This window comes from Thermobia domestica, chromosome 9, assembly GCF_964235325.1.
Source record: "Thermobia domestica chromosome 9, izTheDome1.hap1.1, whole genome shotgun sequence".
Taxonomy (NCBI): Eukaryota; Metazoa; Arthropoda; class Insecta; order Zygentoma; family Lepismatidae; genus Thermobia; species Thermobia domestica.
The window spans coordinates 26096830-26123807 of record NC_137462.1 but is presented as its reverse complement, the minus strand read 5'-3'; the positions used below and the strand labels follow the sequence as shown (position 1 = coordinate 26123807).

The following is a 26978-nucleotide window of genomic DNA, read 5'->3' as shown; positions in this document are numbered from 1 at the left end:
ATATAGAAAGAAAAATATTTTAAAATTAAAACTTTAACTAAGAAAATTAATGTAATTGATAGTTTTACTTATGAACAATAAGTTTACAAATAAAGTAATTACTCTTTACTACTTAAATAGAAGAACTCCTTTGCTATTTTCTTCCATGTTCGGATACTTACCAACTGACTGAGCATTGCAGGCAAAATATCGTCTAGAGCACGTACTCCTACAGTGGAATGCAGACTGTCAAATGTTTTTGCTGCAGCCTGGCGTACTTCTGGCAAGGGATCACAGAGTGCTTTTCTGTGTAACAAATAAATAAAATTCAGACTTCAAATATTATTTCCAATCAACTTGGCAATATTGACTATTATAAAATATTCATCGCGATAAAGCTTGATTAAATGGTATAGAACCATAATAAAAAAAGCAAGAACTTGAATGAAAAATAAGAGAATTTACAGCTTAGCAGTTTATTATAATGTAACCAAGTGGTAAATCCAACCCCTCTCATTTATTTTAATTTCACCTTATTCTGCTTTAAAATTCTGTATTATGTGTTACTATGTCTTTAATTCTACTGGATAAATTGATCAAATGAGTTTTAAAATACATTTATGTACATTTCTTGCATATTTGTCAGTGTAAATTATGCATACTGTACTTTCTCTTCTTTCAATGTACAATCTGTCGGGGAAAAATCCCACCTACCTATCAGTTGCGTATTCAGAACTTCATTTTGGCACACGAAGCGAAATAAAGAAAGAATTGAATTTTTCCTGGCGACGTGATTTTAGTAATTCTTCTCGGGCTATCAGCCAGGTGAAGATATTGACATCCGACGTTTCGAATGCAGACATCGTAATGATTCAGAGATTGTAATAAAGAGACAGGAGACGTGAGCATGTGTATATAGTGACTACTTAGGGGCAGAGCTATGAATGGGGGGTAGTGATTGGCTGAGGGATGCTAGCTCCTGATTGGCTGTTGTTGTGGCTACGAGAAATATCCTTGTTGAATGTCTGTTTTTGTTCCTGAAAAAGGCCGACCACATAGCTGAGTTGAAAAACGATTGTCTCTATAGATCACTAGCCCCTATTCATAGCTCTGACCCTAAGTAGTCACTATATATATATATATATATATATATATATATATATATATATATATATATATATATATATATATGTATATGTGTGTGTGTGTGTGTATGTAGTTATTGTATGTGTATGTAGTAAAAAAATGTAGTTATTGCCCCACGGTGCCCTATACGTTAAAGGAAATGGATAATGAATAAATGTAAAAGACTATGAAACAACTGTGCAATGAAAATGCGTAGGAAATAGGAGAATCCCGAGAAAATCTACGATCAGGATCTTGTCCATTACAAACTCACATAGCCTCGGATAGAACCAGAGAATCCTCACATCACAGATTGATGCTCTACCACTGAACTATCCTGTCCCCTAATATCCTTTCCGAAGAATATAACAGGTTACTATAGAATATTACTATTCTAAATGAAACGGGGAACAGCTCTACCTGCTCCTTGCTGTTCTTTTAACACACGTTTAGTCAGAACCATTACCAGAAATTTGATAACTTAGAGTCACGATCTCAAACATCGAAAGTCGATTTACTTTTCATTTGATTCCACTTATAGACAACACTCAAAAAATTGTCAAAGGCAAGTAGATGACAAGATACTTAAATACAACAGCACGATCGCAACAATATTTATTCTGCTGAACATAGATACTTCCGGATTAATAAAGTCAATGACTATAAAGATATATTTGCACTTTATTGCCCGCGACTCTACAAATACCTTTAAAAAATTAAGTCTAAATAGTCAATATTGTGTTGTATGTGTAGGTACTTAGTTCAATGATCGTGGGTATATCCACACATAGACTTTAGCATCTCTTTTCATCACCAAGACTATACCTAGTCCTACAGCTAACGTTCGCCTGGGATTGAACTCAAGTCTTCTGGACGAAGGCTAGTGTACTAAACGTTTAAACACAGGAAAGCTCATATTTGTATGATAGATGTAAAAGAAAAAAAAAGGGTTAATATCATCTGATTATATGGTCAATAAAATGAGGCTGCTTTATCATCTATATAAAAATTGTCTGGTTACAAATAGTATTATTAGCTGTGAGGACTATTTGTGTGATTATTTGGAGTATGTGAGACACCGACAGAAAAACACGAACAACAATAGATACATTCTGCTTTAGCAGAATAAGAACTTTCGATTATTATTGGCATTGGCAACGAACGGTTTATCTACTGACGCCATAAAAATTCCGTTTTCTCAATTTATCGAGAACTACTACTGAGAATTTGTCCTCAAGTGATCTATCGAGCGATATGTTATATTTGGAGAAACATTACAACTGAACAAAATTTAAGTGTTAATATCCCATTAACTATACTCTATACTATAGTCTTGCTAGTGTCATAATGATTTGATTTTTAGTTTATTTCCCAACCGGTGTGCCGCGAGGATATCGAAACAAAATTATTAATTGTATAGCAACCAAATTGCAAGACATAGGAAAATACATATACATACATATATATATATATATATATATATATATATATATATATATATATATATATATATATATATTTGTATTTCACATTACTATGAATTTCTACCATGGAAAAAATTACTGTAATTGTAATATATTATTCTACACCTATTACTGTGTAGGAGACAGTATTTCGGCTCGTACACGTTTCCACGGTTAGCTGCTATGTTACGCTTTAATTAAGAGTCATACTAACACCGAGAATTGGAACCACTTGTACGGTACGCGTCAAGTGAACGTTTGTAGAACACTCATTCGCACGTGAATGACAGAACAAAACTTTGTTCAATAGGTGTGTTTTGATTTCAACGCACCGCAAGCTGTATGATTGAAATAATATGCATAGGTTTTAGTTAAAACAGCAAAGTTAAAAGTACAAGACATTTGTTTGTTCGCTCGTTATTTAGTGATCTTCCGTTCTTAGTGAAAGGTTGGATACAGTTTTCGAAAAAGAAAGCGTATTTTTAAAAATCTGAGTCCTATTTTTCATTGCAATTGTTTTCTATTTTAAAATTCAGAATAAAAAATAAGCATAATGAATTAGCATAGGGGAAACCAGTGATCGAGCTTTCATCTCTGTGAGAAGGAGATCGTAATTACAGAAAAAAATTACCATGGTATTTTATATTTGCAAATAATAATAATATCTATGTGTGTGCCGCAAGAATTCAAATTACACCCGTAGTGTGCCGCAAGTTGAAAAAGGTTGAGAAACGCTGAGTTAGGCTATATGGGACGTCGATCTACAGATTAAAGTGGGATCCGAACCACATGAGCTTCCGCCGGGATCGATCCCGGGTCTCTCACAGCAAAGGCGCGTACGCTAACCGATCAGACAAGAGGGAGCTTAATGAAAGTATACTCGCGGCACACTTATAGATGATGATGATGATGATGATGGTGGTGGTGGTGGTGGTGGTAGTAGTAGTAGTAGTAGTAGTAAAACATAGAAAATACCGTGGTAATTTTTTTCTGCGATTACTGATCTCCTCACAGAGAAGAAAGCTCGATCACTAGTTTTCCCCCATCGTAAATCATTATACTTATTTTTCATTGTAGTTCAAAAATAGAAAACAATTCCAATGAAATATAGGACTCAGGCTTTTAAAAATACACTTTCTTTTTGAATACTGTATCCAACCTTTCACTAAGGAAGATCACTAAATAACAAACGAACAAACAAATCTCTTGTACTTTTAAAACAGATGGAGGTAATTTGTATGAGTATTTGCTTTGTCGAAAGGGTAGAATGAGATTTTAAAATTTCAAGTTATGAAATAACCTGTAGCAATAAAGAAGCAATAATGGTCATAACAGTGATAATAAATACTTTTTTTGAACATTAAAAATGTACAGACAAGTAACACAGTGTAAAACTTATGATTTATTAACACGGTTAATATACGTCACAATTTTTAAATATTAATAAAATTCTGTTTTCGAAATACAATCTGTGTAGTAGTAATGTATGTACACACAATAATATATTACAATTACAGTATTTTTTTCCATTGTAGAGGTTCATAGTAATGTGAAATACACATACACAGTTTTCCTGTCTTGTAATTTGGTTGCTATATAATTAATAATTTTGTTTTCATTTCCTCGCGGCACACCGGTTGGGAAACGCTGGCGTAGAGCATATATTTTAGGTTTACAAAACGAAGTTTTTCTCGAAAACTACCCATATTATTTTGTTCAGCCCGATGTGAGCTATCGATTAGTATGTGTCTTATTTCTGGACAAAATTTCTTTTCGTTAAACGGCAATAGTATTGTGGAATTATTTTCTAAATAAGATAGAAAACAAATTCCGACCAAAACATATACTAAGCTTTGCCTTCATCAGATACATTATTAAATACAATTTGTAAGACTAGAACTTATATATCTCAGAAAATGAAAGGAGGACATATCTGGGAACCAACAAGATTTGTCCTTTCATTTTTAACAATTTTTAATTGGTTACGTATTTTCAACTTTTAATAATACAACTTTTACTTGAAAACTAAACATTTAATTGACACTTTAATGAACAACTTTCACTTTGATTTGAAGTGTGCCAATTAAAAGTTCAGCTTTCAAGTGAAAGTTGTATTATTAAAAGTTGCAAATACGTAATCAATTAAAAATTGTTAAAAATGAAAGGATGGATCTTATTGGTTCGTAGATATTACCTCCTCTCATTTTCTGAGATATATAAGCTGTAGTCTTAGAAATTGTATTTCATAATGTGTCTGATGAAGATAAAGACACTTTGCAGAAACTGCAACGTTATTAGATAGTATATGCTTTGGTCAGAATTTGTCTTTTATTTTATACAAGAAGTTCCAAAGCTAGAATAAGTGGTATTCAATTATTTTTTGTACTAATTTGTATGGACATTCTGTATAATAATAATAATTAAAAAAAATGTACAGAAAAAAGACATACAAACATGTAGGAGTAATCAGAAATACAGGAAAGATATATATACCTGACAGTAGGAACTAAACTATTCACAAAAGTCAGCACCATATCCTTGCTTGTGGACGCCATGATTTCTGAAAGCCCAATACATACTCCTTGACGCTGGTCCTTCTCATCTGACTCCAACCCTTTCTCCAAAATTGGAATTATTTCAGGGAGAACGCGTTCACCTAATTTTCGGACTAGATCACCCAGAGTTCGGGCTGCTACCTACAGGAACGAAACATTATTACCATTTAAATTCATTATATTTCAAGGTACTTACATTTAGAAATTAATCAGTTAATACCTCAAGCTGTTTGCGCTCATCGGTATGGAAAAAGATATCCTTTGTAGCGCCAAATTAAAAATATCTGTAATAACATAACATTATTTGATGAAATTACGTCATAAAGGTAGACTGCTAGTTTCTTGTACATTCTCCTACCCTGCTTCCATCATGAATACACTAAAAACATGCAATTCAACACCACAGTAATGCCACCCTCAGGGTAACTTCCCAAATTTTACAAGAGTTATATTACGTGAAATTGCAGAAATGTACGAGGGGGGATCAGAAAATCAGGTTACAAAGCCTGCAATGAAACGTGTATATATTATTTGGCTGGTTCCAGTGAATAACCGACTAAGTCGACTTTTTTTTTTTTTTTTTTTAAATGGAGATTTTACAGGTATAAGCTTCTTTTGGTAAGTTCTACATTGTGTAGAAGCGGCTAAGGCGAATTCTTAAAATTAAGGAAGTTACAGTGTATGGTTGTGTCAAAATTAAACAGGTAACTGCTGTAAAATTTACCTTTAAACTGCTCTCCTGTAAAAATCTACTTTTCCCGACTTAGCCGGTTATTCACTGGAACCAGCCATTTCATACAACAAATACAGCCAACAGATAATACATACATTAAGTTAATTTTCGACATACTTTCCATATCGGCTGAGGCACTTACTGCATCGTGGGATGAGTTTGAAGATTCTCTCCTGGTAAGAATCCTATCCTTGCATGTTCAGCCATGTTGTCACGAAGTGTTCCACCTCCTTGTCTGTAACGGCCTCCGAGGTGCTCCTTCAAGTGTGGGGAACTAGTGAAAGTCGCTTGGAGCGAGGTCCGGACTGTAAGGACGACTTCAATCAGCGCTTCCACGCGAGCTGTGTTCTACTCTGTTGATGCCGTGCTGGGTCGGTCACTGCATTCCTCGTCGATGACGTTTTCTCTACCAGCTAGAAATTTCTGACATCTTTCTGCAACATGCTGACGAGACATTACAGTCTCTCCGTAAACCTCCACCAGCTGCCGGTGAATTTCAGCCGCCGTTACGTGTTTCACCCACAGAATTCGAATAACTGAGCGGCCTTCTTCGCGAGACCAGTTTTCCAAACGAGTCGTCATTTGTGTTTATCTACAACTAGCGCCATATGTGGCGGGTGGCTGAAAATCTGCGCAGTTGCCAACTCAATGTATAAAAAATACCGCACATTCCTCATTTCTCCCTAACAGACGAAACTCAAGAAATATCGGTCTTGTAACCTTAGTTTCTGATCCTCCCTCGTATTAGCACTATAGTAACACACATTTAGTCCTTTTGCAATGTTTAAATATTGTTTAAATATTACGAGGCAATTCAATAAGGACAAACTGCATTTTATTAAGAAGCTAGTCAAATAAAAATGAGCCGTGTTGTCGAAAACGTTGATAACCAACAACCACAAATACGTCAAGTTGTAAATTAATGTGCAAAATGCCTTTTGTAACTACCTGCTAGAATTTTTCTTTCTAACTGCTCTTTATTCAAGAACTTTGTTTACTTTATATATTAATGGTTATGATTAATGTGTACAATGTTCAAATTATTTTGGAAGAAAGTGCGTAAGATGAATTTTCAGTGATAAAGAAGTTATCAAGTTTCTCGACTATAATCTTATTTTACAATCACTAATTATTTTACCATTAGATAAATTCGGACTTCAACTTATCCGGAGAAAGGTCCAACAATTTGGCACAAGCTTTATAAGTGGAAGATTCTTAAATGCGTAGCTAGAAAGCAAGGCGGCTGAATGACAAGAGATTTTTTTGGGGGGTGAAGGGTGTCGTACCTAACTTTTTCTAAAATCCTCTTGGAATATAGAAGCTTGTTGAACACTGGGAAAAGTACATCAAAACGGATGGTGGTTGCATAAAAAACAAAATCGTAAATGAAAATACACACTCACTAGCCAAATCAGTATGCCGACCAGCTACTTCTTGAATTAAGTAATTAGCAGCACAATGTCTGATTTGGGCACCTGCAGTCGAATTCTTACATGTATACCAACGCTAGCCGCACGTGATCGATTACGACTGGATTGGTGACGTTCCCATAGTCATTATACCGCCGGGCAATGGCACAATGTTGCGAGGTCTGATGAATCGCCATACTACCTTCATCGCATCGATGGCCGGCTCAGAATCCGTCCTCTTCCACGGAAACAGGTGGTCGAGATGACACAATAGGACGACGACAGACAGTTTGTGCCTTCATTATGATTCGGGGAACCCCCACATGGTCATCATGTGCTCAGTAATGCAGTGGAGGTTACCATCGCAGCTCTTAGCTTTCGGCAGATCATTGCTCATCATGTTTGGATTGCATTTGGGTTTAGGGTCCTGCTCAGCAGCGAGTACGCCAAAGGCACATACGCCATCCAAACCATGTACTCATATTTATGTGGGTCACGTTTCCAGCTGACAATGACATTTTTAAGCCGCAGAATGCTTCTTCTCACAAGACTAACGTTGTGCTGCAGTAGTTCAAGGAGCAAAATGAATTTCATTTGCTACAATGGTCCCCAAGCTCACTCAGCCTTAACCCAATTGAACATCTTTGGGATGCATTGAATGTCAAATCAGAGTTCATCGCCCCCTATCGCGGAATTTACAGGAATTATATGTACAAATGAAGTAAGCCATGCACCAAGCCACCTATCAAGACCTCACTGCTTTCATGCCCTGCTGCCCTGTGAGTATACCAGATATTAGGTTGGAAGTCAAAATGTTTTGGCTAGTGAGTGTATATGAGATATTTATCTTAAAATGTAGTTTACTCTTACTTATTGAACTGTCAACATATTTGGTTGTTAAATAAAGACTCCTTATAGTCTTAATAAATATGAGAATGAATGAATGAAAGAAAATGGACGTAAGTTCAAGAAAAAATAACTGAATACTAATACAGTAAAATTTATTCTGTTCCCCACCAATTTAAACACTATGTATCAGCTCTACTACTTTTTCTGCGGAACCAAAGATGACAAACTGACAAATTTCACTGTAAGATAAAAGAAAGAAAGGAAGGAAATAATAATAATAATACAAAACTTACCTGTCTTTTGTCGTAACTTTTGCTTGCCAAGCATCCCAGCAATAGACTAAACAATGTGGGCAGAATTTCGCGTAATGTACGAGGAGTATTAGTAACAACAACTTTCCACACATGAAGAGCAGCTTGCCGAACCATAAGTGCAACGTCAGATCTACCCATATACAGCCCAGCTAACACTCGATTTCTCCTTTCAGCACCCAACGCTTCGATTATGGCCTTAAAGGAAGAAACAAAGTTTTCAAGAAGAAAAAGTATAATAAATTTAGAACAACAATTACTATATGTATTGCAATTATTACTTCAATATTTACACTGCTATTGTAACCAACTAGAGGTCGTGGTCCATGTTCGGGCAGCTATTTATTTGTAACCGTCCTTAGTTCTGGTCGCTGTCCTTGGCTCGTGGTATTACCAATAAGTATACTCCTGATACTTTAACTTACCTGGACAGGACGACGAAGACCTCTCCAAAGAAGATTACAAACTGTTTCCCCAAAAAGCTCGTCGGTCTCAATAATGAGATGAGCATTAGGCGCCGAGAGGTTCGGGTGTCTCGTCTCGAAAACCTCACGGACGATCAGACGGTCATCCAGACCATAACGCACACAAACCCCACTCATACAAACAACGAAAACACACTGGATTAATTGACACTATACTTATTTATTAGAACACTATTTTGAAAAAAAAATAACGAAGAGAAATGAATACAACACTGGACACTAATAAATTTTGCCGTTGAAATTACGTTTTGCCCTATTCGGGAAATATAGCCCTTTCTATGTATATATGATTATAATTCAGGTATCACTATAAATACTTTGCTCACACCATGAACACACTTGGGGGATTCGCACTGGGGAAAAGTTGTCTGGATCGTCCCACGATGAATCCAGTTGTTACGCTGAAAAGTCCTGCAGCGTAAAAGTAAATCTTGAGTAAATAAACGAAAAGAAGGTCTTCACAGTTGAATTCTGATATTGGAGGGCGCGAATATAACTTTTTAAACGCACAAGGTCTGAGGACCTAGGATTTCACTGATTGGGGCTAGCCGTAAGAAATCGTCCTTCATCGGCTAAATAGCTTGTGCCCCTTAACACAACTGATGTTTGAAGTTCAACGCGAGATGCGTGGTTGCATCTTCCAGACCTGGAGTCAAACTCCCTGAGCGTCCAAGCTCAAGCTACGGATTGCAATGGTCAACAGAAAAGTGTTGGCAGTTCATTTCAAAAATTACTCAGTTACTCACCTGTATGCACATACAAACAGAATACGGAAAACAATTTATGTTAATTTTAGTCAACTGCCCATAATGCACTAGACACGGCGATAACACTGGCGTGAGAAAGTACAGATAACGGGCTGGAATACAACGCAGTTGGTGCCACTTCGGCTACTGAAACATCTGGTCAGCCCGTATTTCTCCAATCTATTATAATGTTTCCATAAGCGATTAAAGAAAACACTTAATTCAGTTCCCATTAACTATAGAATATATACTGTGCATATAATGAGTCAGGGAGAAACACTGAAATGGTTAGTCACTAACTGAAATGTTCTCACTAAAAGCAACGTTTTAAATATATATATGAAAAAACGATGAAAGACTTCTTTGTCCAATTGTGTGGGAAAGAAGCAATTCCCACCAAAGAAAGAACTTATATGCGTTGCAGAATAAAGCACAAATCGAAAATAATAATCACTGTCTTCACGAAATATACAGGGCGTCCACAAAAAAATACTTCTATAACCTGGTGGCGGTTATAGATTGGTGTCCGAAAGTGGAACGACCTGTCAAGTGCACACGTAGACAGGTTGAGAACCCTTGGCCGTCTGACGAAGTATGAATAAAATTAGGTTTTTCACCTGAAAATTTAAAATAAGTTAGTTGGCAACACTGTCATATGGTGTGAGACTTACGTGTATGAACGATGAATGGTTTTTCACCTGAAAAAGGGCTATTTAAAATAATTAAGTAACTTGTTCACTCACTACAACATGATGAGGTTCCTGCATGAGCAATGTCCAATCCAAATGTTCCATGAAGTAATAAGATCCTCTTGAACAATTGGTGCAGTTGGGTTTCCTTATCTTCCGCTTCTTCACATGTTGAAACCATGCTGTCTTCCTGTGTGAGTATCCTCCATTCCTCCATGGTTCTCCAACGAGGAGTTGATAAGGGGTGAAGGGGATTTTTTTTTTTTTTTTTTAAACACTGGTGTGAGAAACGAGGTATGGTTATAACACCTGTATGATATTTTTTTTTTTTTTTTTTTAAGTTCGCAGAAAGCGTTTATAGGGCTATTAAAATTCTTACTTTTTTTTTTTTTTTTTTTTTTTTTTTTTTTTTTTTTTTACAAATACTTTTCGTAAAATGTTTAAGTGTTCCGTTTCGATCACTTTATTTTGTGTAATATGAAATAAATATACACACACGATAACTATTTATGAAAACATCGACTTGAAGAATTATCAAATATCTCAATAAAAATTAGTAAATATACTGATATCTGTATTTAAAATATCAAAATATGAATGAATAAGCAAATAGCAAAACATGTTAAAGGTACTAAAATATTAAAATTATTATTAAAGTTTCGATATCACTATAATATATTTGAAAAAATATGAAAATCATTGAAAAAGTAAAATGAATGAAAATGTAAACACATGATAAACTAACAATATATAAACAAAATAAGATTTTCACCTGTATGTCCTTTTTTTTTTTTTTTTTTTTTTTTAACTGTGCCTCGTGTTGTTTGGCAGAAAAGAACGAAAAATCGTTTTCCAAAATTAAAAAAAATAAACTTAAGTGTCAAAGATGACGTTCATAGTAATTCCAAGAAATAAGCATGATTCTGCATATCAAAGAAAAGATCGTGATTTCGTTGACATGTATGAAGAAAATTTGGCACGCCATAAGATCAAATGCCATCTGCTCGTCGTGAAAATCGAGACTTTAATTCAATAATGCTCAATACAACAAATGGTTTCGTTCTGAAACATGTTTATTATTAGCTTAGGCCTAGAATAATGGTAGTTGTTCACTTCCATAAACGTAAACATTGTAGGGTTACCAAAATAGATGGGTATTATCTGCAAAAAATTTATTAATAAAGTGTTTAAAACTATTCAATATTGATCCAAGTTTTTCGAAGGTCTGAATCAAGGAAGTTGACTCAATAGTCCAAACATTCCTGAAAATAAATGGTCATTACACCATGAATTGACCAAAACCATAGGTGGGAAAAATGTGTAATACTACACGTACTTACACACACAATATGCCATCGACACCTGCGAGGCAAAAAAACTAGAAACAAGCGTAGGCCTGCAACCATAGGCACTTACAAAATGTTTCTGTACAAAACTGAAATATAAACATTAATATTCAGTAAACTACGCGTATGTTCCCTGGAACATAACATACGTCTTCCACCTAGAAAAGATGTGTAAACACACAAAATACAAATGCTCTCGTAGCATCGTAAAAATATGTCTCTGAAAGACAAAATACATGAGACCGGTGAAAAGAAAAACATGGGATACAAACAAGAATATAGTCAACGACATTACAACTCTCTGGTCGGTCTGAAACATCAAGATTAAATTCCCTACAAAACGGTTGTAACAAGCTTCCTTAGGCATCTTCGCTACAAATATTCAAAATGGTCTTATTAACGCATAAAAATTCAGTCATCGAGCATACGAAATAATTAACAAAGTAATTTTAAAAAATCGTTATGGCTTCATGCTGTTAGAAAGAAAATAAGTTTATTTATCGGGATCTATATCAATATCTCAGAGACGGCTGAAACCTCATAAATAATGGGCCATGTCGATTTTTGAAGAAAATCATCCGTCATTGGCAGTATGGCTGAAACCTAAAGATTTATATTCCAAAACCTTTGGCCATGTTGATTTCTAAAATCCTCCATACTGTTTGTTATGGCAGAAACCTAAAGGTTTGTATTCCAAAACCTTTGGCCATGTTGATTTAAAAAATCCTCCATAACAAAAACAATTTAGCTAATAAATTCCAAATAGTTTTGGGACATACTGTGGCTAAAATATAACTTTCTCAGAATTAATGTATAAACTAAACATTATACCATATTAGCATACAAATACACAATATAGTTACGATTCATAAACATTAAAATATTCACTGAAATGTTACTAAACATCAAAATATACTCAAAATATTTAACCTAAGAATACACATGGTTAGTTACAGGTTACTATAAAAGAAGAAGAGAAATGAAAACTATATTTTGCGATTGATGGCGAAAATACAGTTAGCTATGGAATATCCAATGGATTAGCCACATCCATTTTTGCAACAGATCTGCAATTCCAGGAAATATTGCCTCCCTGAAAAAAAATATTTATCTTTATCCCCATAAAATATCCTACCCGAAGAAGTTTCCCTACGGTCGTTCAGTGGTCTAGAGAAGACAAAAAAAAAAATGTTAATTAGAAATTACAAGAAAATATAGAAGTTAAACATATTTCCGCATATATATTAACATGGGAGAAAAACGACCGTTCACCATCAGAATATCTGTTCATATAGTTCCTTCTAAAATAAAAAGATTACTGCTTTCGTTCGAAGAATATACTATTCACACGACATTCCTGCACATTCTATTACCAACAAGGAAATGTCTGTTATCACTTGTTTAAGGCTTTGCCTACTTTCCGTTCTAAACTTTTCTCTTCGAACAAAATATATCATGTCATATCCTGGAAATTCAAATAAGTCAAAATCGGGTAAATGACGTAAATGAGGTTCAATAAAATTACAGTAAACACTTCAAAATGAAAACGAAAATCTAAGATTAACACTGAAAAGGAATTTAACATTGATTATAAATGTAAAGTTTCATATTCTACGCATGAGATTACATACTAAGTTTCATTTACAAATACAGAAATATATACGTAACTAACAACTAAAAATTTTCTTATCTATACATTCTACTTTTCTTAAAGGGAAATCAAACTAATTGTGAGTCATACGTATGATAACATGTTTAAGAATTTGGAAAGTGGGAAGGGATTCTAAAAAGATTTTTTTTTTTAAATAAAACAATAGAAATATATTATAACGCTAAAATATCTTCCCACTAGCTGAGGTACGGATATCTCGCCAAGATATCAAACCGTTTTTGGATAAATACGGTCCCTCTACGTATGGGGTACGTTAATTATTTACTAAAAGATCTAAATTCAAACATCTGAAATGAAAACAAGAAAAAATTAATGACATTAAACTAATAGTAAGTCAGTGATAAGGTTTGCAACATTAGTATTCAATTGTGAGGCGCGACACGGAGTAAAGACTAAAAGCGGAGAAGAATCAGCTGTGTGTCGTTCGTCATTCGTAACCATAAGCACAGGTGGTCGAGAATGCAGCGACTATCTTATCAAAATAAAGAAAGAAAAACGTGTTATCTGCTCATTGCCGAACAGTTAAAAGCTAGAAGCAAAAATAAGTTTGAGAGAAATGCGTAGTTCTTCTTTTCGTATCCAGGTGTTCTATCAAAAACTAAAAGCAAAAAGGAAGAAAAGTGAATGAATATCTATCGCTTAGAAATGCGTCGCTCTCCTAGGAGAAAAAATTGTATCAACACACAAAGTCTTGGTTACTTTTTTTTCTATGATTACTGTTTCTGCTTTGATAATTACGGTTTGTTTGTCTATTTCTACGATGGTTACATCTCCGTACAAATCTATGCTTAATGTCACACAAATTGCGGTTCCTGTCTAGTATGTGATAACTCAGGTTACGTGGCCGTGATTTACGACTTCTTTTGTATTTGTTATTCTTTCGTATGCGCTCTTGGTTCTGATTCCCTTTAAATTTTGTATTGTTTAACATCTGGTCTTCGTATCTTTGCCTACTGCTATAACTGTAACCTCGTTTACGCTTTTTCTCTCTGTGGTTTGTGACAGCTGTTTTTATGCGCTTACGACCTCTGTCGTCTACAATTATATGTTCGTGGATTTCACTACTTCTACTACAAGCGGCGTCACAAGATTCTGAATAGATAAAATCGTTATCAGATTTGTTACGAGGTTGGTTTAGACTACCTGTCTCTGGTTGGAGTTCAGATTCCTGCGTTTTCTTTTCATTAGCGATGTTAGTCTCTAGCTCAGGTTCCAATTCCAATGTTTTGTTTACGCTAGGAATATCAGTCACTAACTGAGGTTCAAATTCCGGTGTTTCGTATCCAGTAGGAACATCTGACTGTACTTGGGGTTTACATTCCGGTATTTTGTTTTCAGCAGTTTCCGTTTGCTGACTATTTTCACGAAACACGTCCCGTAAACCGTCTATCTTTTGACCTAATCCGCACTTTAGCTCTTTTTCTAATCTAGCTAGGTTTTCTTTATTTTCCTTTTTTAAATCTTCAATATTCTCTTTATTTCGATTTATATATCTATCGACATTCTCTTTAAACTCAGCACGGCTCTCTTTCATTTCTTTCTCTAATCTAGCAAGATGCATTTGAAAAACTGAAGCTATCTTAGTAAACAAATCTGCTTCGTTGTATGCCATCTTCAACAAGAATAAAACAAAACGTACAATTAGGATAGAATAAGCTATCACTAAAACATATTATTAAAATCACCTGAAAAAGTTTTTTTTTTTTTTTCAGATTACTGGTACTAAGCTGAAAGAGAAATGATATATTAAAATATTAATCTTATATGTATATTCGAGCACCAACGGTCTCGATTCGGGTCGGTAGTTCGGGCGTCATTTATTTGTAACCACCTGGAGGTCGTGGTCCATGTTCGGGCAGCTATTTATTTGTAACCGTCCTTAGTTCTGGTCGCTGTCCTTGGCTCGTGGTATTACCAATAAGTATACTCCTGATACTTTAACTTACCTGGACAGGACGACGAAGACCTCTCCAAAGAAGATTACAAACTGTTTCCCCAAAAAGCTCGTCGGTCTCAATAATGAGATGAGCATTAGGCGCCGAGAGGTTCGGGTGTCTCGTCTCGAAAACCTCACGGACGATCAGACGGTCATCCAGACCATAACGCACACAAACCCCACTCATACAAACAACGAAAACACACTGGATTAATTGACACTATACTTATTTATTAGAACACTATTTTGAAAAAAAAATAACGAAGAGAAATGAATACAACACTGGACACTAATAAATTTTGCCGTTGAAATTACGTTTTGCCCTATTCGGGAAATATAGCCCTTTCTATGTATATATGATTATAATTCAGGTATCACTATAAATACTTTGCTCACACCATGAACACACTTGGGGGATTCGCACTGGGGAAAAGTTGTCTGGATCGTCCCACGATGAATCCAGTTGTTACGCTGAAAAGTCCTGCAGCGTAAAAGTAAATCTTGAGTAAATAAACGAAAAGAAGGTCTTCACAGTTGAATTCTGATATTGGAGGGCGCGAATATAACTTTTTAAACGCACAAGGTCTGAGGACCTAGGATTTCACTGATTGGGGCTAGCCGTAAGAAATCGTCCTTCATCGGCTAAATAGCTTGTGCCCCTTAACACAACTGATGTTTGAAGTTCAACGCGAGATGCGTGGTTGCATCTTCCAGACCTGGAGTCAAACTCCCTGAGCGTCCAAGCTCAAGCTACGGATTGCAATGGTCAACAGAAAAGTGTTGGCAGTTCATTTCAAAAATTACTCAGTTACTCACCTGTATGCACATACAAACAGAATACGGAAAACAATTTATGTTAATTTTAGTCAACTGCCCATAATGCACTAGACACGGCGATAACACTGGCGTGAGAAAGTACAGATAACGGGCTGGAATACAACGCAGTTGGTGCCACTTCGGCTACTGAAACATCTGGTCAGCCCGTATTTCTCCAATCTATTATAATGTTTCCATAAGCGATTAAAGAAAACACTTAATTCAGTTCCCATTAACTATAGAATATATACTGTGCATATAATGAGTCAGGGAGAAACACTGAAATGGTTAGTCACTAACTGAAATGTTCTCACTAAAAGCAACGTTTTAAATATATATATGAAAAAACGATGAAAGACTTCTTTGTCCAATTGTGTGGGAAAGAAGCAATTCCCACCAAAGAAAGAACTTATATGCGTTGCAGAATAAAGCACAAATCGAAAATAATAATCACTGTCTTCACGAAATATACAGGGCGTCCACAAAAAAATACTTCTATAACCTGGTGGCGGTTATACTATATATACACAGGATGTCACAAAAGTAATAGTGAAAAATGAAACCACAGATTCCTGGCATCAAAACAAGAAAAAAAGTTTATATGACATATAGTCCAAAAGTGGACAGGGGCGCAGCTAGACATCTTCGAATGTGGGGGTAAAGGAACTTCACACTTAGGGAATAGAATTGCCGATTTACAAAACCGCGTTGAAGATGCGTGTGAACAGTTACGCAACACACTGGGAGTGATGGAATGCATTCGAAACTCACGATTAGCAAAGTTTGCATAGATGCTGGAGGACAGCATTCTGAACATCTTCTGTAGGTACGTTTATCGTTAGCACGTATGACCTGGTAGTTTGTAGTGCTATTCTGTGTAGGATAGTACGTTACAAATACAGTACGTCGTTGCGGATCTTGCCTATTATTACATGACACAAATAGTTACACTTGTTTTTATTTCTACCCTCTCTGCAAGTTTCTATCTGGTATACCACTTTCCACTGACCCCCTGAGATTATGCAACCATGCTAGGTGATTTTGCTTTAACGTGCGTGCAATCGTGCCATGGATGTCAACATTTTTCTGTATAGTTTCCATCTTTACTGCACCGTTTTATTACCCCTGCCGTACAAACATTAGGTGAATCTCTAAATGACGCATGGAAAATCTCTGGCGCATTTATGTAACATGAGTTTAACATGTCAAGCTGATATGACTTTTGTCTTCCTGAACCTTCTTCCTAGCTCCTATCATTATTCCGCTGGCAGGCGTAAAGTTCCTTTACCCCATGTTCGAAGCTATCTAGCTCCGTCCCTATCCATTTCCGGACTATATATCATAAACATTTTTCTTGTTTCTGTTGGAAGCAAGATGTTAGTTATTGGCGATGGCGAAAATAGTTTAATTTTAGCACATGCCGAGTTATTAAAAAAAGATGACTATAAAAATGGAGTGAACTAATAAAGAGATGGGTTGGATATGAAACATATTTTTGTTTGTTTAGACAAATGTATTTAAAGATGGTACATGCCATATGTTCTAAACGTTAATTCAAGGTCTGTGATTATAATAATAAGAGAAAAATAAAAAAGGTTTACAACTGGCGCAGTCGGTAGGATCAGTATTATACTATAACCATTATATGTAACGTTAAATTGTAACGAGCAGTTGGTAGAATTTTTGGTAGATACAGGAGCTGCGGTATCTGCAATAGGACATACTTCATCTGTATTAAACGGAAAACCAATAGAACCATTTCAAGGACGGCTAAATAATGCGGATGGTTCACCTATTAAAACTGTAGGTAAATCTACGGTTAAAGTTCAATATTTAAAATATGTTGGAGAATTGCCCATAATGGTAGTACAAAATGATATGTTTCAACCCATATTAGGCAGAAGTTGGTTAGATGCAATGTATCCTCAATGGAGGATTCAATTATCGAATATGTTAAATAAATCGGAAGATATGAAGCAGGTTGAGATGAATAAGGATACGTCGGTGATTACATTACAGAATGAATTATTAGTACAATTTAATGACGTATTTAATGGTTCAATTAATGTACCTATTAAGGAGTTTAAAGTATCAATACCGCTCAGACAAAATGTTACGCCTATTTTTAGAAAAGCCTATGATGTACCTTATTCTTTAAGAGAACCAGTTAAATCAGAACTGGATAAATTGTGTAAAGCAGGAGTAATAAAGATGGTAGAACAATCTGATTGGGCTACTCCAATGGTAATCGTTAAAAAGAGGAATGGTACGGTTAGACTTTGCTTAGATTTTAAACGTACACTTAATTTGATAACTGAGAAAGTTAGCTATCCGCTTCCGAAAATAGAGGATTTACTTAATAGGTTAGCCTATGCCAATTGCTTTGTATTATTGGATTTAAAGCAGGCTTACCTACAGCTAGAAGTAGAAGAAAATTCCCAAAAATACTTAGTATTTAACACGCCATGGGGATTATATCAGCAGCATAGGCTACCTTTTGGTCTTAATTGTTCTGCTCAGATTTTTCAAAAATTTATGGATACAGTAGTATAAAATATGGAAGGAGTAGCTTGTTACTTGGATGATATTCTTATTTGGGGAGTTAACGTACAAGAGTGTTACCAGAGGACAGTGCAAGTACTAAATAAATTTCAAAGTCTAAATATACAGGTGAACAAGGATAAGAGTATCTTTTTTGTAGATTCTTTAACATATTTAGGATACGATATTTCAAAACAAGGAATATTGCCTGCAAAGGATAAATTACAACCGATATTAGACACACCGTCTCCTGTAAATGTAACCCAGTTACAGTCTTTTTTGGGTATGTTAAACTTTTACCACAGACATCTACCATCCTTGTCATCACACATTCCCGAATTATATAGATTGTTAAAAAAAGGTGTACAATGGGAATGGACTAGTAAACAGGAGGAGGAATTTCGCTTAGCCAAAAGCATGTTACAAAAGGCAAGACTTTTACATCCTTTTGATGAGAATGCCAAAGTAGTTCTAATGACAGATGCTTCATCAGCTGGAGTCGGTGCTGTGTTATACAATGAAATAGGTGGACAATTAAAAACTGTAGCTTGTGCATCTGCTACCTTATCCGACGCTGAAAGGAAGTATTCACAATTTGAGAAAGAAGCTTTGGCAGTAATTTTTGGTGTACGTAAGTTTCATAAGTTTTTATTTGGTAGGAGTTTCAAAATTCTAACAGATTCTCAACCGGTTAAATGGATTTTTGGTTTGAAAGCTCCTCCTGATGGTGCTTCTCCGCGTATGCAAAGGTGGTTTCTTTTGTTAGAAAATTATGACTATGACATTATTTATAGTAAAACAGTGAAAGTTGCAGATTATTTATCTAGATTCCCATTAGATGTACCAACCGAAGAAGAATTAATAGCTCCAGATTATATCAGCGAGATCTCTACAAACATATTAAATAAGGAAGAAATAGAAGAAGAGTTACAAAAGGATTCTATGTTTATGCAAGTGAAACATTGGATGTTGAATGGTTGGCCTAAACGATTACCACCTTGTCTAGATTATAAAGTATACAGGGAATTATTTCGCAGAAGATTTCAATTAGAGCTACAGTTTCGGTGCTAGGAATCTGTGGTTTCATTTTTCACCATTACTTTTGAGACACCCTATATATATTAATAAATTATTGTTTCACTCAAGTGTAAAGGTACAGAAATCTGTATTTCGAGCCCTGATGGAAGCAGATACAGTTAGAATCCTACGTTAAATAGTAAGTCTACAGTAACGTAAACACTGAAATAGACATTTTTAAATTATTAAAATGATCAGTAGAAACACTATATTCCGTTGATTGCGTCTGTAAGATTTTTATTGGACAGTGTCGGCCATTTACGCTGTGGCTTTGTTCACCAGGAAAGTTACTTACACGAAGACCAAATCGCTTTATAAATACAATTTCCACTTCTAGTGCAAAGATTGATACTTGGAAAGCGCTCTCTTGTTAAACTAGGTATTTATGTAGATTTTTTTTACGGCAACATCTTAAAGAAAAAAGTGACAATTGAACACTAACATCATGAGAGACCAGTAGGCAATTATAAAATACGAGGATCTCTCTTACGATTGCTTCTTTGTTTCCTCATGTAACAAATTCACTTCACATTAAACATGTCTGCAAAAATTAAATAAGTGGTAATATAACAAATTACTGATTGTGATCATTAAGAAAACTAGAATTCAAGTTTTTTGACTATTAACCTAAACACGATTAATGTGGCAGCCAACTAAAATTCTTTTACACCAACCAGTTTAACACGAGATCTCTTTCCAAGTATGAATCTTTGCACTGAAAGTGCAAATTGAGTTTAACATAATTCGATCTTAATGCCAGTAAAAATCTTCCACACGTGATGAAATAGAATTAGTATTTTCATTTTTTTTTAATTCGATGTCCATAGTAAGTTATACTGTATTTCATGTTTTACGCACCTACTACATTAAATAAATAAATAAATAAATAAATAAAGACTAATCTTATGTGTATTATTTATCCCTTTATATCCGTCCGATATTTCGCTTTCGTTTACTTCTGAAAGTTTTTTCCAAGAACGAATTTCATAAGGTAAAATAATATTAAATGTGCTTTTGTGTTTACAGATTTTCAGAGCCTAACACAAAATTTGACTATCCATCGTTGCTCCACTGAACGTGGCATCGTGGAGTCGTGATGTAAAGTTGAACAGGGGTTCAGTCTAGCAGCGATCCGCACACTGAATGGCGTGCAGGCAACTGATGTGGAACGCGTTGCTTCCCAAAATTATTCACCTCCTTTCCCGCCACAAATCGCCCCACTCCAGCCATCCGCGTAGGCGGTAACACATCAGTCTATTTATTTTTGAGACAGAGACTGTACACTCACTCCTTCAGCCGCACAGAGGCCTTTATTTTTTAGGTCATATTTTGCCATTGTTTTAAAGGCATAAATGCATTTATATTTTCGAAGTTTTTAGGTGACACAAATCCAAGCCCTAGTCATAAACAAAGGTTAGTAATAAAATTCAATAAGTGCGCCAGCACGGTAAGCGGTAAACCGAAATTAAATTATCGGTCCAGTCATACCACTTTTAACACACTGAATTTAATTGAATTCGCACTTACACAGGATATGGTGTGAGAAAGAAATCTGTTTCATACTTTACCATATAATATTACGTTTTGTTCGTTTCGAGCCCTTCTCAAAGTTGAGATTATATTAGATGGGAACCTTCAGTTTTACAATAAAATCAAATGACATAAATTTCCATTGATAATTACTCCCGAATATTCAGCACCCGCACCCGAAAGGGCGAAAATTCTCATCCAGCCAAGTTCTAATAATGCCTAGAAATACACACGAAATATAGGTGCCAATCATATAATATGGAAAAATGTGTTTATAATAATATATTTATTCGGTGTTTCATGTTAAGATCAGGAAATATGACGTTAAATATGATACAAAATATTGTAATCATTAACATAAGTTGAAATACTTTTAAACATTAATTCAAAAAAAAGTTAGTATTCACCTTATGTGACTGTTCTGTTCCAAAATTATCATCTTCGTCCGCTGTTTCTGTGCTCATTTTACCAGAAACTCCTGAAATTTTGTATAGCAAATCACCAAGGAGCTGAACAGAGCTAGAAAAGAGAGAAGGATTAAGTATAACAAGCTAAAATTTTAACCAGTCTACCTCTTTATTATTTTGTAATATTCTTAATCATAATACATTATCACATTACCTTCGGTAAACTTACGTTCAAGAGATACCTGATGATCAATTGGATATATACAGTCATCCGTGACAAGGAACGGCAAAATTCGAGATAATTTTCTGCAAACTGAAATAACGAAATTGATCAATACAGGCAATCATCCTATGAAAATCAACTTCCTTTAATAAGCTGACTTACTGCGTTTGTTTAATATAGTAATATACCCAAAGAACCAGAAAACCAACACAATTGTCAAAAGATAAATCGTAGTTGTATTGGCATAACAAAATATGAAGAATACAAATTCGCACTGAGACATGATTTGAAGAAATCAAGTTTAAAAGGTATATATCACAAATATTATTACCCAGAAATATGACTCTTCCAATAGAAATTGCTATTCAAACATATTTAACTGGAAATGAAATCTTTCAATTTAACGTCCCACGATTACAGCTTAGGCTAAGGGAGACGAATGATTAAGGCAAGGGAGTGACAATGGAATAACTGATGGCATGAGAATGTGGAAGGAAACGGGAGTACCCGAGAAAACCTATGCACACGATGTTGTCCACCACAAACTTACTTGGCCGGGAACCAATCCAGGAACCTCACACGCCAGAGGTAAGTGCTTTACCACTGAGACACCGTGCACTCTTCGTATGTATTTACAATGTTGTAAATAGATACACAGTAATATGGAACATACAAATTGGTACAGGCTAATAGTCAGGCCTAACATTTAATACCCTTTATCTATCTATCTATCTATCTATCTATCTATCTATCTATCTATCTATCTATCTCTCTCTCTCTCTCTCTCTCTCTATATATATATATATATATATACACTTCATGCAGAGGAAAGTTTTCGTGCTACTGAACTCATGTAGAATGAACTAATTTCTGGCTGGAATACGTTCAATTTCTCACTCGCTTCATGCATATCCAAAAATATCAATATCTTACTGAAACAAACATGCTTTATATATTTTTTTTCTTTCTTTTCAAATATAGCAAACTCTCGCTAATTCGAAATATTGGATAATTCAAACAGAAGTTTATTATCTTGAAGACTGCACTGGAAGTAATGATGAAAGGTCGTAGGCAAATCAAGCTTTTGAATTTCCTGTTTTGGACTATTCGAAGTATACAGTACAACAATGTTTAGTAAGTAAGTAAGTAAAAGTAGTAGGGATCAGTGGGGAGAGTGTTGGACAGACTGTAAACAGAAGAATGCAGTTTCAGCTTGTCTCTTCAGTTATCCAAAGGCAGGCCGTAGGAAAGAGTGACACTAAAACGCTATCTATCTAATAATGATAAAGAAACTGAAAACAACAACAATGAAGTAAAGAAAAAGAGCGTGCCAACCTCATCTGAAGCTTCTAAAATAGTTGAAAATAATAATTATTGAATGTCAACTACATGTTACTAATAATGTATTTCACGCAATAAATGAAATTAAAGAGTTCGTTAACCGTGTATAAAAGATTAAATCAAACGAAGAATACGAACTTTTTTTTTTTAACGTGAAAATACATAACGTTACTTGTGTATGTGGTTTTGTGGGAGAAGTCACTGAGTGTGGTATTGTATACTTAAGTGTGTTTTCAATAGTATGCGTGGCCTTATCAATAGTATGCGTGGCCTTATTTATGTAGGATTAAATATCACTTCTTTGCTGTGTTCTATCATGCAAATAATATGCTCTCTTCAAAGCAAAGTCTACTGGATATTAGTTATTTTCATGTAGCAGTTCTTTTCACTTGATTTTTGTGATATATTGTGTGCATATTTAGGTGTAATAGTGTTTATCTATTTATTAACATTATATGCCTCAGTACAAGCTGGACTCGTAGCTGCTCGAAGAGCGAAAGAAAAAAGGAATAAATATAGCAATCTACTCGATAACTATTGCTTTGTCGCAATAGCAATTGAGTCTAGCGGTTCTATGGAAGAAGGAGGCCTCAAATTTATAAAAGAAATCGGCCACCGGCTATCAATTAAATCAGGAGATAATCGAGCAAAAAGTTTCCTGATTCAACGCATAAGCATAGCCATTCAACGTGGGAACGTGTCGGCTATAATGGGAACGTTACCCACTAGTAAAGAGCTGGAAGAAGTCTTTCTTCTGTAATTGCGGAGAAGGGAGGTTAGGAGAAAAAACAAACATCATTGGTGCATCAATTTATGTAGCAACCGAGCAAGGAGTATGAAGAGACAGCTCACAGTCCATAAGTTTATATATATATATATATATATAAAAACAGCATGAATGCTGTACCGTACGTCAAGACAGTGACATAACATGACAGGTTGGAGCCTTTGAAAGCAGAAGATTTAGTAGTACCTGCCGAACATCATGGGAACAAAGTACCGAAGAATAGATATTTACTGTTTCATTTGAAATTTTCATTATAACAGTTTCTTTAATAATCATTGTTATTTTACAATTCTTATGTAATTACTTATGGTTGTATCTAATTGCTTTCAAATCTCGATTATTGGATTAACTTATTTACATGAATGTAAACAGATGCTTTCAAATGCCGATATATATATATATAATAATTTACTTAATTATTCAAGTTAATTAGTTGTTAGCTGAAATTAGATTAGTTAAGATTGTCATTTTGTGTTGCTAGCAACAATAGAAAGCATCTATATAGGAATTCTAAAAAAAAATATACTTGAAGGGGATTTGCTGCTGCCACGAGCCAATCAGAAGAAAGATGTTTCGGCTATTGTATGTATATAAGATTGTATAGTTATCCTGTATCTCATAATGTCTGATGAAGCCAAAGAGTTAGTTAATGAAACTGTAACACATATTTAATTTTTGATTAAAATATATGGTTTTGCTCAGCAATTAGTGTGTATTTGATTTTCGGTATTTAATAATACAATTTTCAGATGTTTCAAATTTTGGAAAAAACAAACTTTTATTGTGTCATCTTGGACTTCGAATTAACTTGTGTCCCCTTGGACTGCCACTCGGACATTCAGACACATGCGCCCAGTTTGCATCAAATCCATACGCGTTACGGGGATTCCCTCAATCTACGAAAAACTGGCCATAACTTTCTACTTTAAATGTATTTTATTTAGTTATTTTTGCTACAGATATGTTGATATATTTATTTCTTAAGGACATAAAAATGTTTCTTAGTTTCTACTGTAGGTGCGCCGAAAACCTTATTACCTGAAGTGGTTGAAACTGTAACAGCTACATAGAGTTTTTCGAACGAAACCACACGCAGTGACGGGGGTTACCTAAGAGAGTTTTTGTTGTGGACGATTTTTTATCGACGTAAATAAACAAAAATACAAGTATGTTCTGAACACTGTAAAGTATTTATCCTACTTTTTTTTTTTTCTCGCATCTCTTTTCATCTCTCTCTTGTTCCCAGCTTGCCACGACAAAACTACTCTCACCGCGCTTATATTTACTTTCACCGAGAGCTGGGGACGATGAATTTCAATATAAGCACCGTCGATTGGTATTTAACGAGTATTTTAGTATACTCAACACTAATGACTGCGTACTAATGAATTGATACGGCACGTAAGTGAAATTCAATGATGTGTTGCTTGACAAATATAACTGAACTTGTAAATCAAGATCACATGCAGATTGTACAAACATCAAAATTAATTACAATTCGTTATTTTATAATTCAGAAAATAATAATATACTACGTTTCGAGCTCGATATGTTTCATAGATCACTAATAATGCATTTATTAGGTGGCTTTTATGTTCACGGTGAAACTTCTTCAATTTATATCCAATTTAAAGTCCATTGTTGTTCGTACTAACCGATTGTATAAAGTTGAAGGGGCTCACGATTGAATCTTGAGATTGTGGCTTAAGGTCCTGGATCACTTCAATTTCAACTTTTCAGGCGTATCACGCGTTTGCGCGCTGATATCTTTAGAGTTCTCTCTCAAACTCATTAACTGATAAAGTTCCTCTTTCGACAATTGCACATATAAAACAATACTAAAACACACACTGAACTAGAACACAGTTCGTTAATTTAGCATACGACCCACCAAATTTCCACTAACAGCGTGTGTGTGCGAGGATGCGTGTAGCACTCCTACCACGTTCGAACTCTTATCGCCCAAATGAATTGTCTTTTCAGCCAACTCCTGAGTGGTTTTGGTTCTAAAGGGAAATTCCCGATTTCCACTTCTAACGTCGGGACTGAAACCATGGTTAAAATTAACGATGAGACCCTTCAATGGAATGCACTGCCGAGCGATTTTCTTTCTTTTTCGCCATATAAGGAGCTCTGGGCGACTCACGTCACAGTCAATTCACGCACACAAATACAAATATATATGTATATGCTTGCCAAAGAGTGTAGTTCCGAGAATTTTTTCATACGAGGTTATTTAAGAAGTTGGAAATTCACACTGCAAAGACTGTCTTCCTTCTTTTGATGAAAGCAATTAATGAGCTCCAAAAAATCGGTAATATGCCTGTACTTTCAAAGTTTCCTATGCTCATATCCTCAAGCACCATTTTTCAAACTTTTCTAAAACAATTCTAAAACATGTCTTTGTTCTTCCTCATACTCCATTTTGATCACAATTAATATGTACAGAAAGTATAGTACGATCATAAAAAAATATGAACAAATTCGCACGCGGTAACGGCATTTCCCCGCAAATATATTTCCACAACAACAGTTCATAGAAAACAGACAGCGTGATGTATGTGCAAAACCAATCAAAAGAGGAACCTAGAGGGGTCACAGCTCCCAGCGTAAAGCTTGTCTGTAGCAGTCCCATTTTTGATTCAAAAGCGGGGAATCCCCGTCAACATGTGTGCTTGAGTGTTAAGAACCTGTTGTGCTTGATTTAATTTTCTTACAGGACAAAGCAACGAAATGATGTTGAATTAGTGTCTTATAGCTTTCCAAGTGACTGTTCATGGCCACAGTCTCAGAGTGACTGGAATATTAACGATATGGATTTCTAGACAAAACGCAATAGCTGCGGATGCAAGGTAAGTGAATTTTCTGTTACTGCCAATTGAAATAATGCTGTTTATACAGACGATATTCAAAGGTAATATAAATTAAGAGTTTGTAAAAATATAAAAACTTACTGCG

General features: G+C 35.1%; 1 protein-coding gene across 1 annotated transcript in view; it reads right to left on the bottom strand.

The window, feature by feature from the left end:
• The window catches only part of l(3)80Fj (lethal (3) 80Fj), a 135672-nt gene that overhangs the window by 19516 nt on the left and 89178 nt on the right, over nucleotides 1-26978 (bottom strand). Inside the window, exons 30-33 of the mRNA XM_081770783.1 lie at nucleotides 21670-21781; nucleotides 8407-8622; nucleotides 5061-5263; nucleotides 162-285 (exon numbers count right to left, since the gene is read on the bottom strand). Coding sequence (XP_081626909.1) covers nucleotides 162-285; nucleotides 5061-5263; nucleotides 8407-8622; nucleotides 21670-21781 — 655 coding nt within the window. The remainder of the gene's footprint in view (nucleotides 1-161; nucleotides 286-5060; nucleotides 5264-8406; nucleotides 8623-21669; nucleotides 21782-26978) is intronic.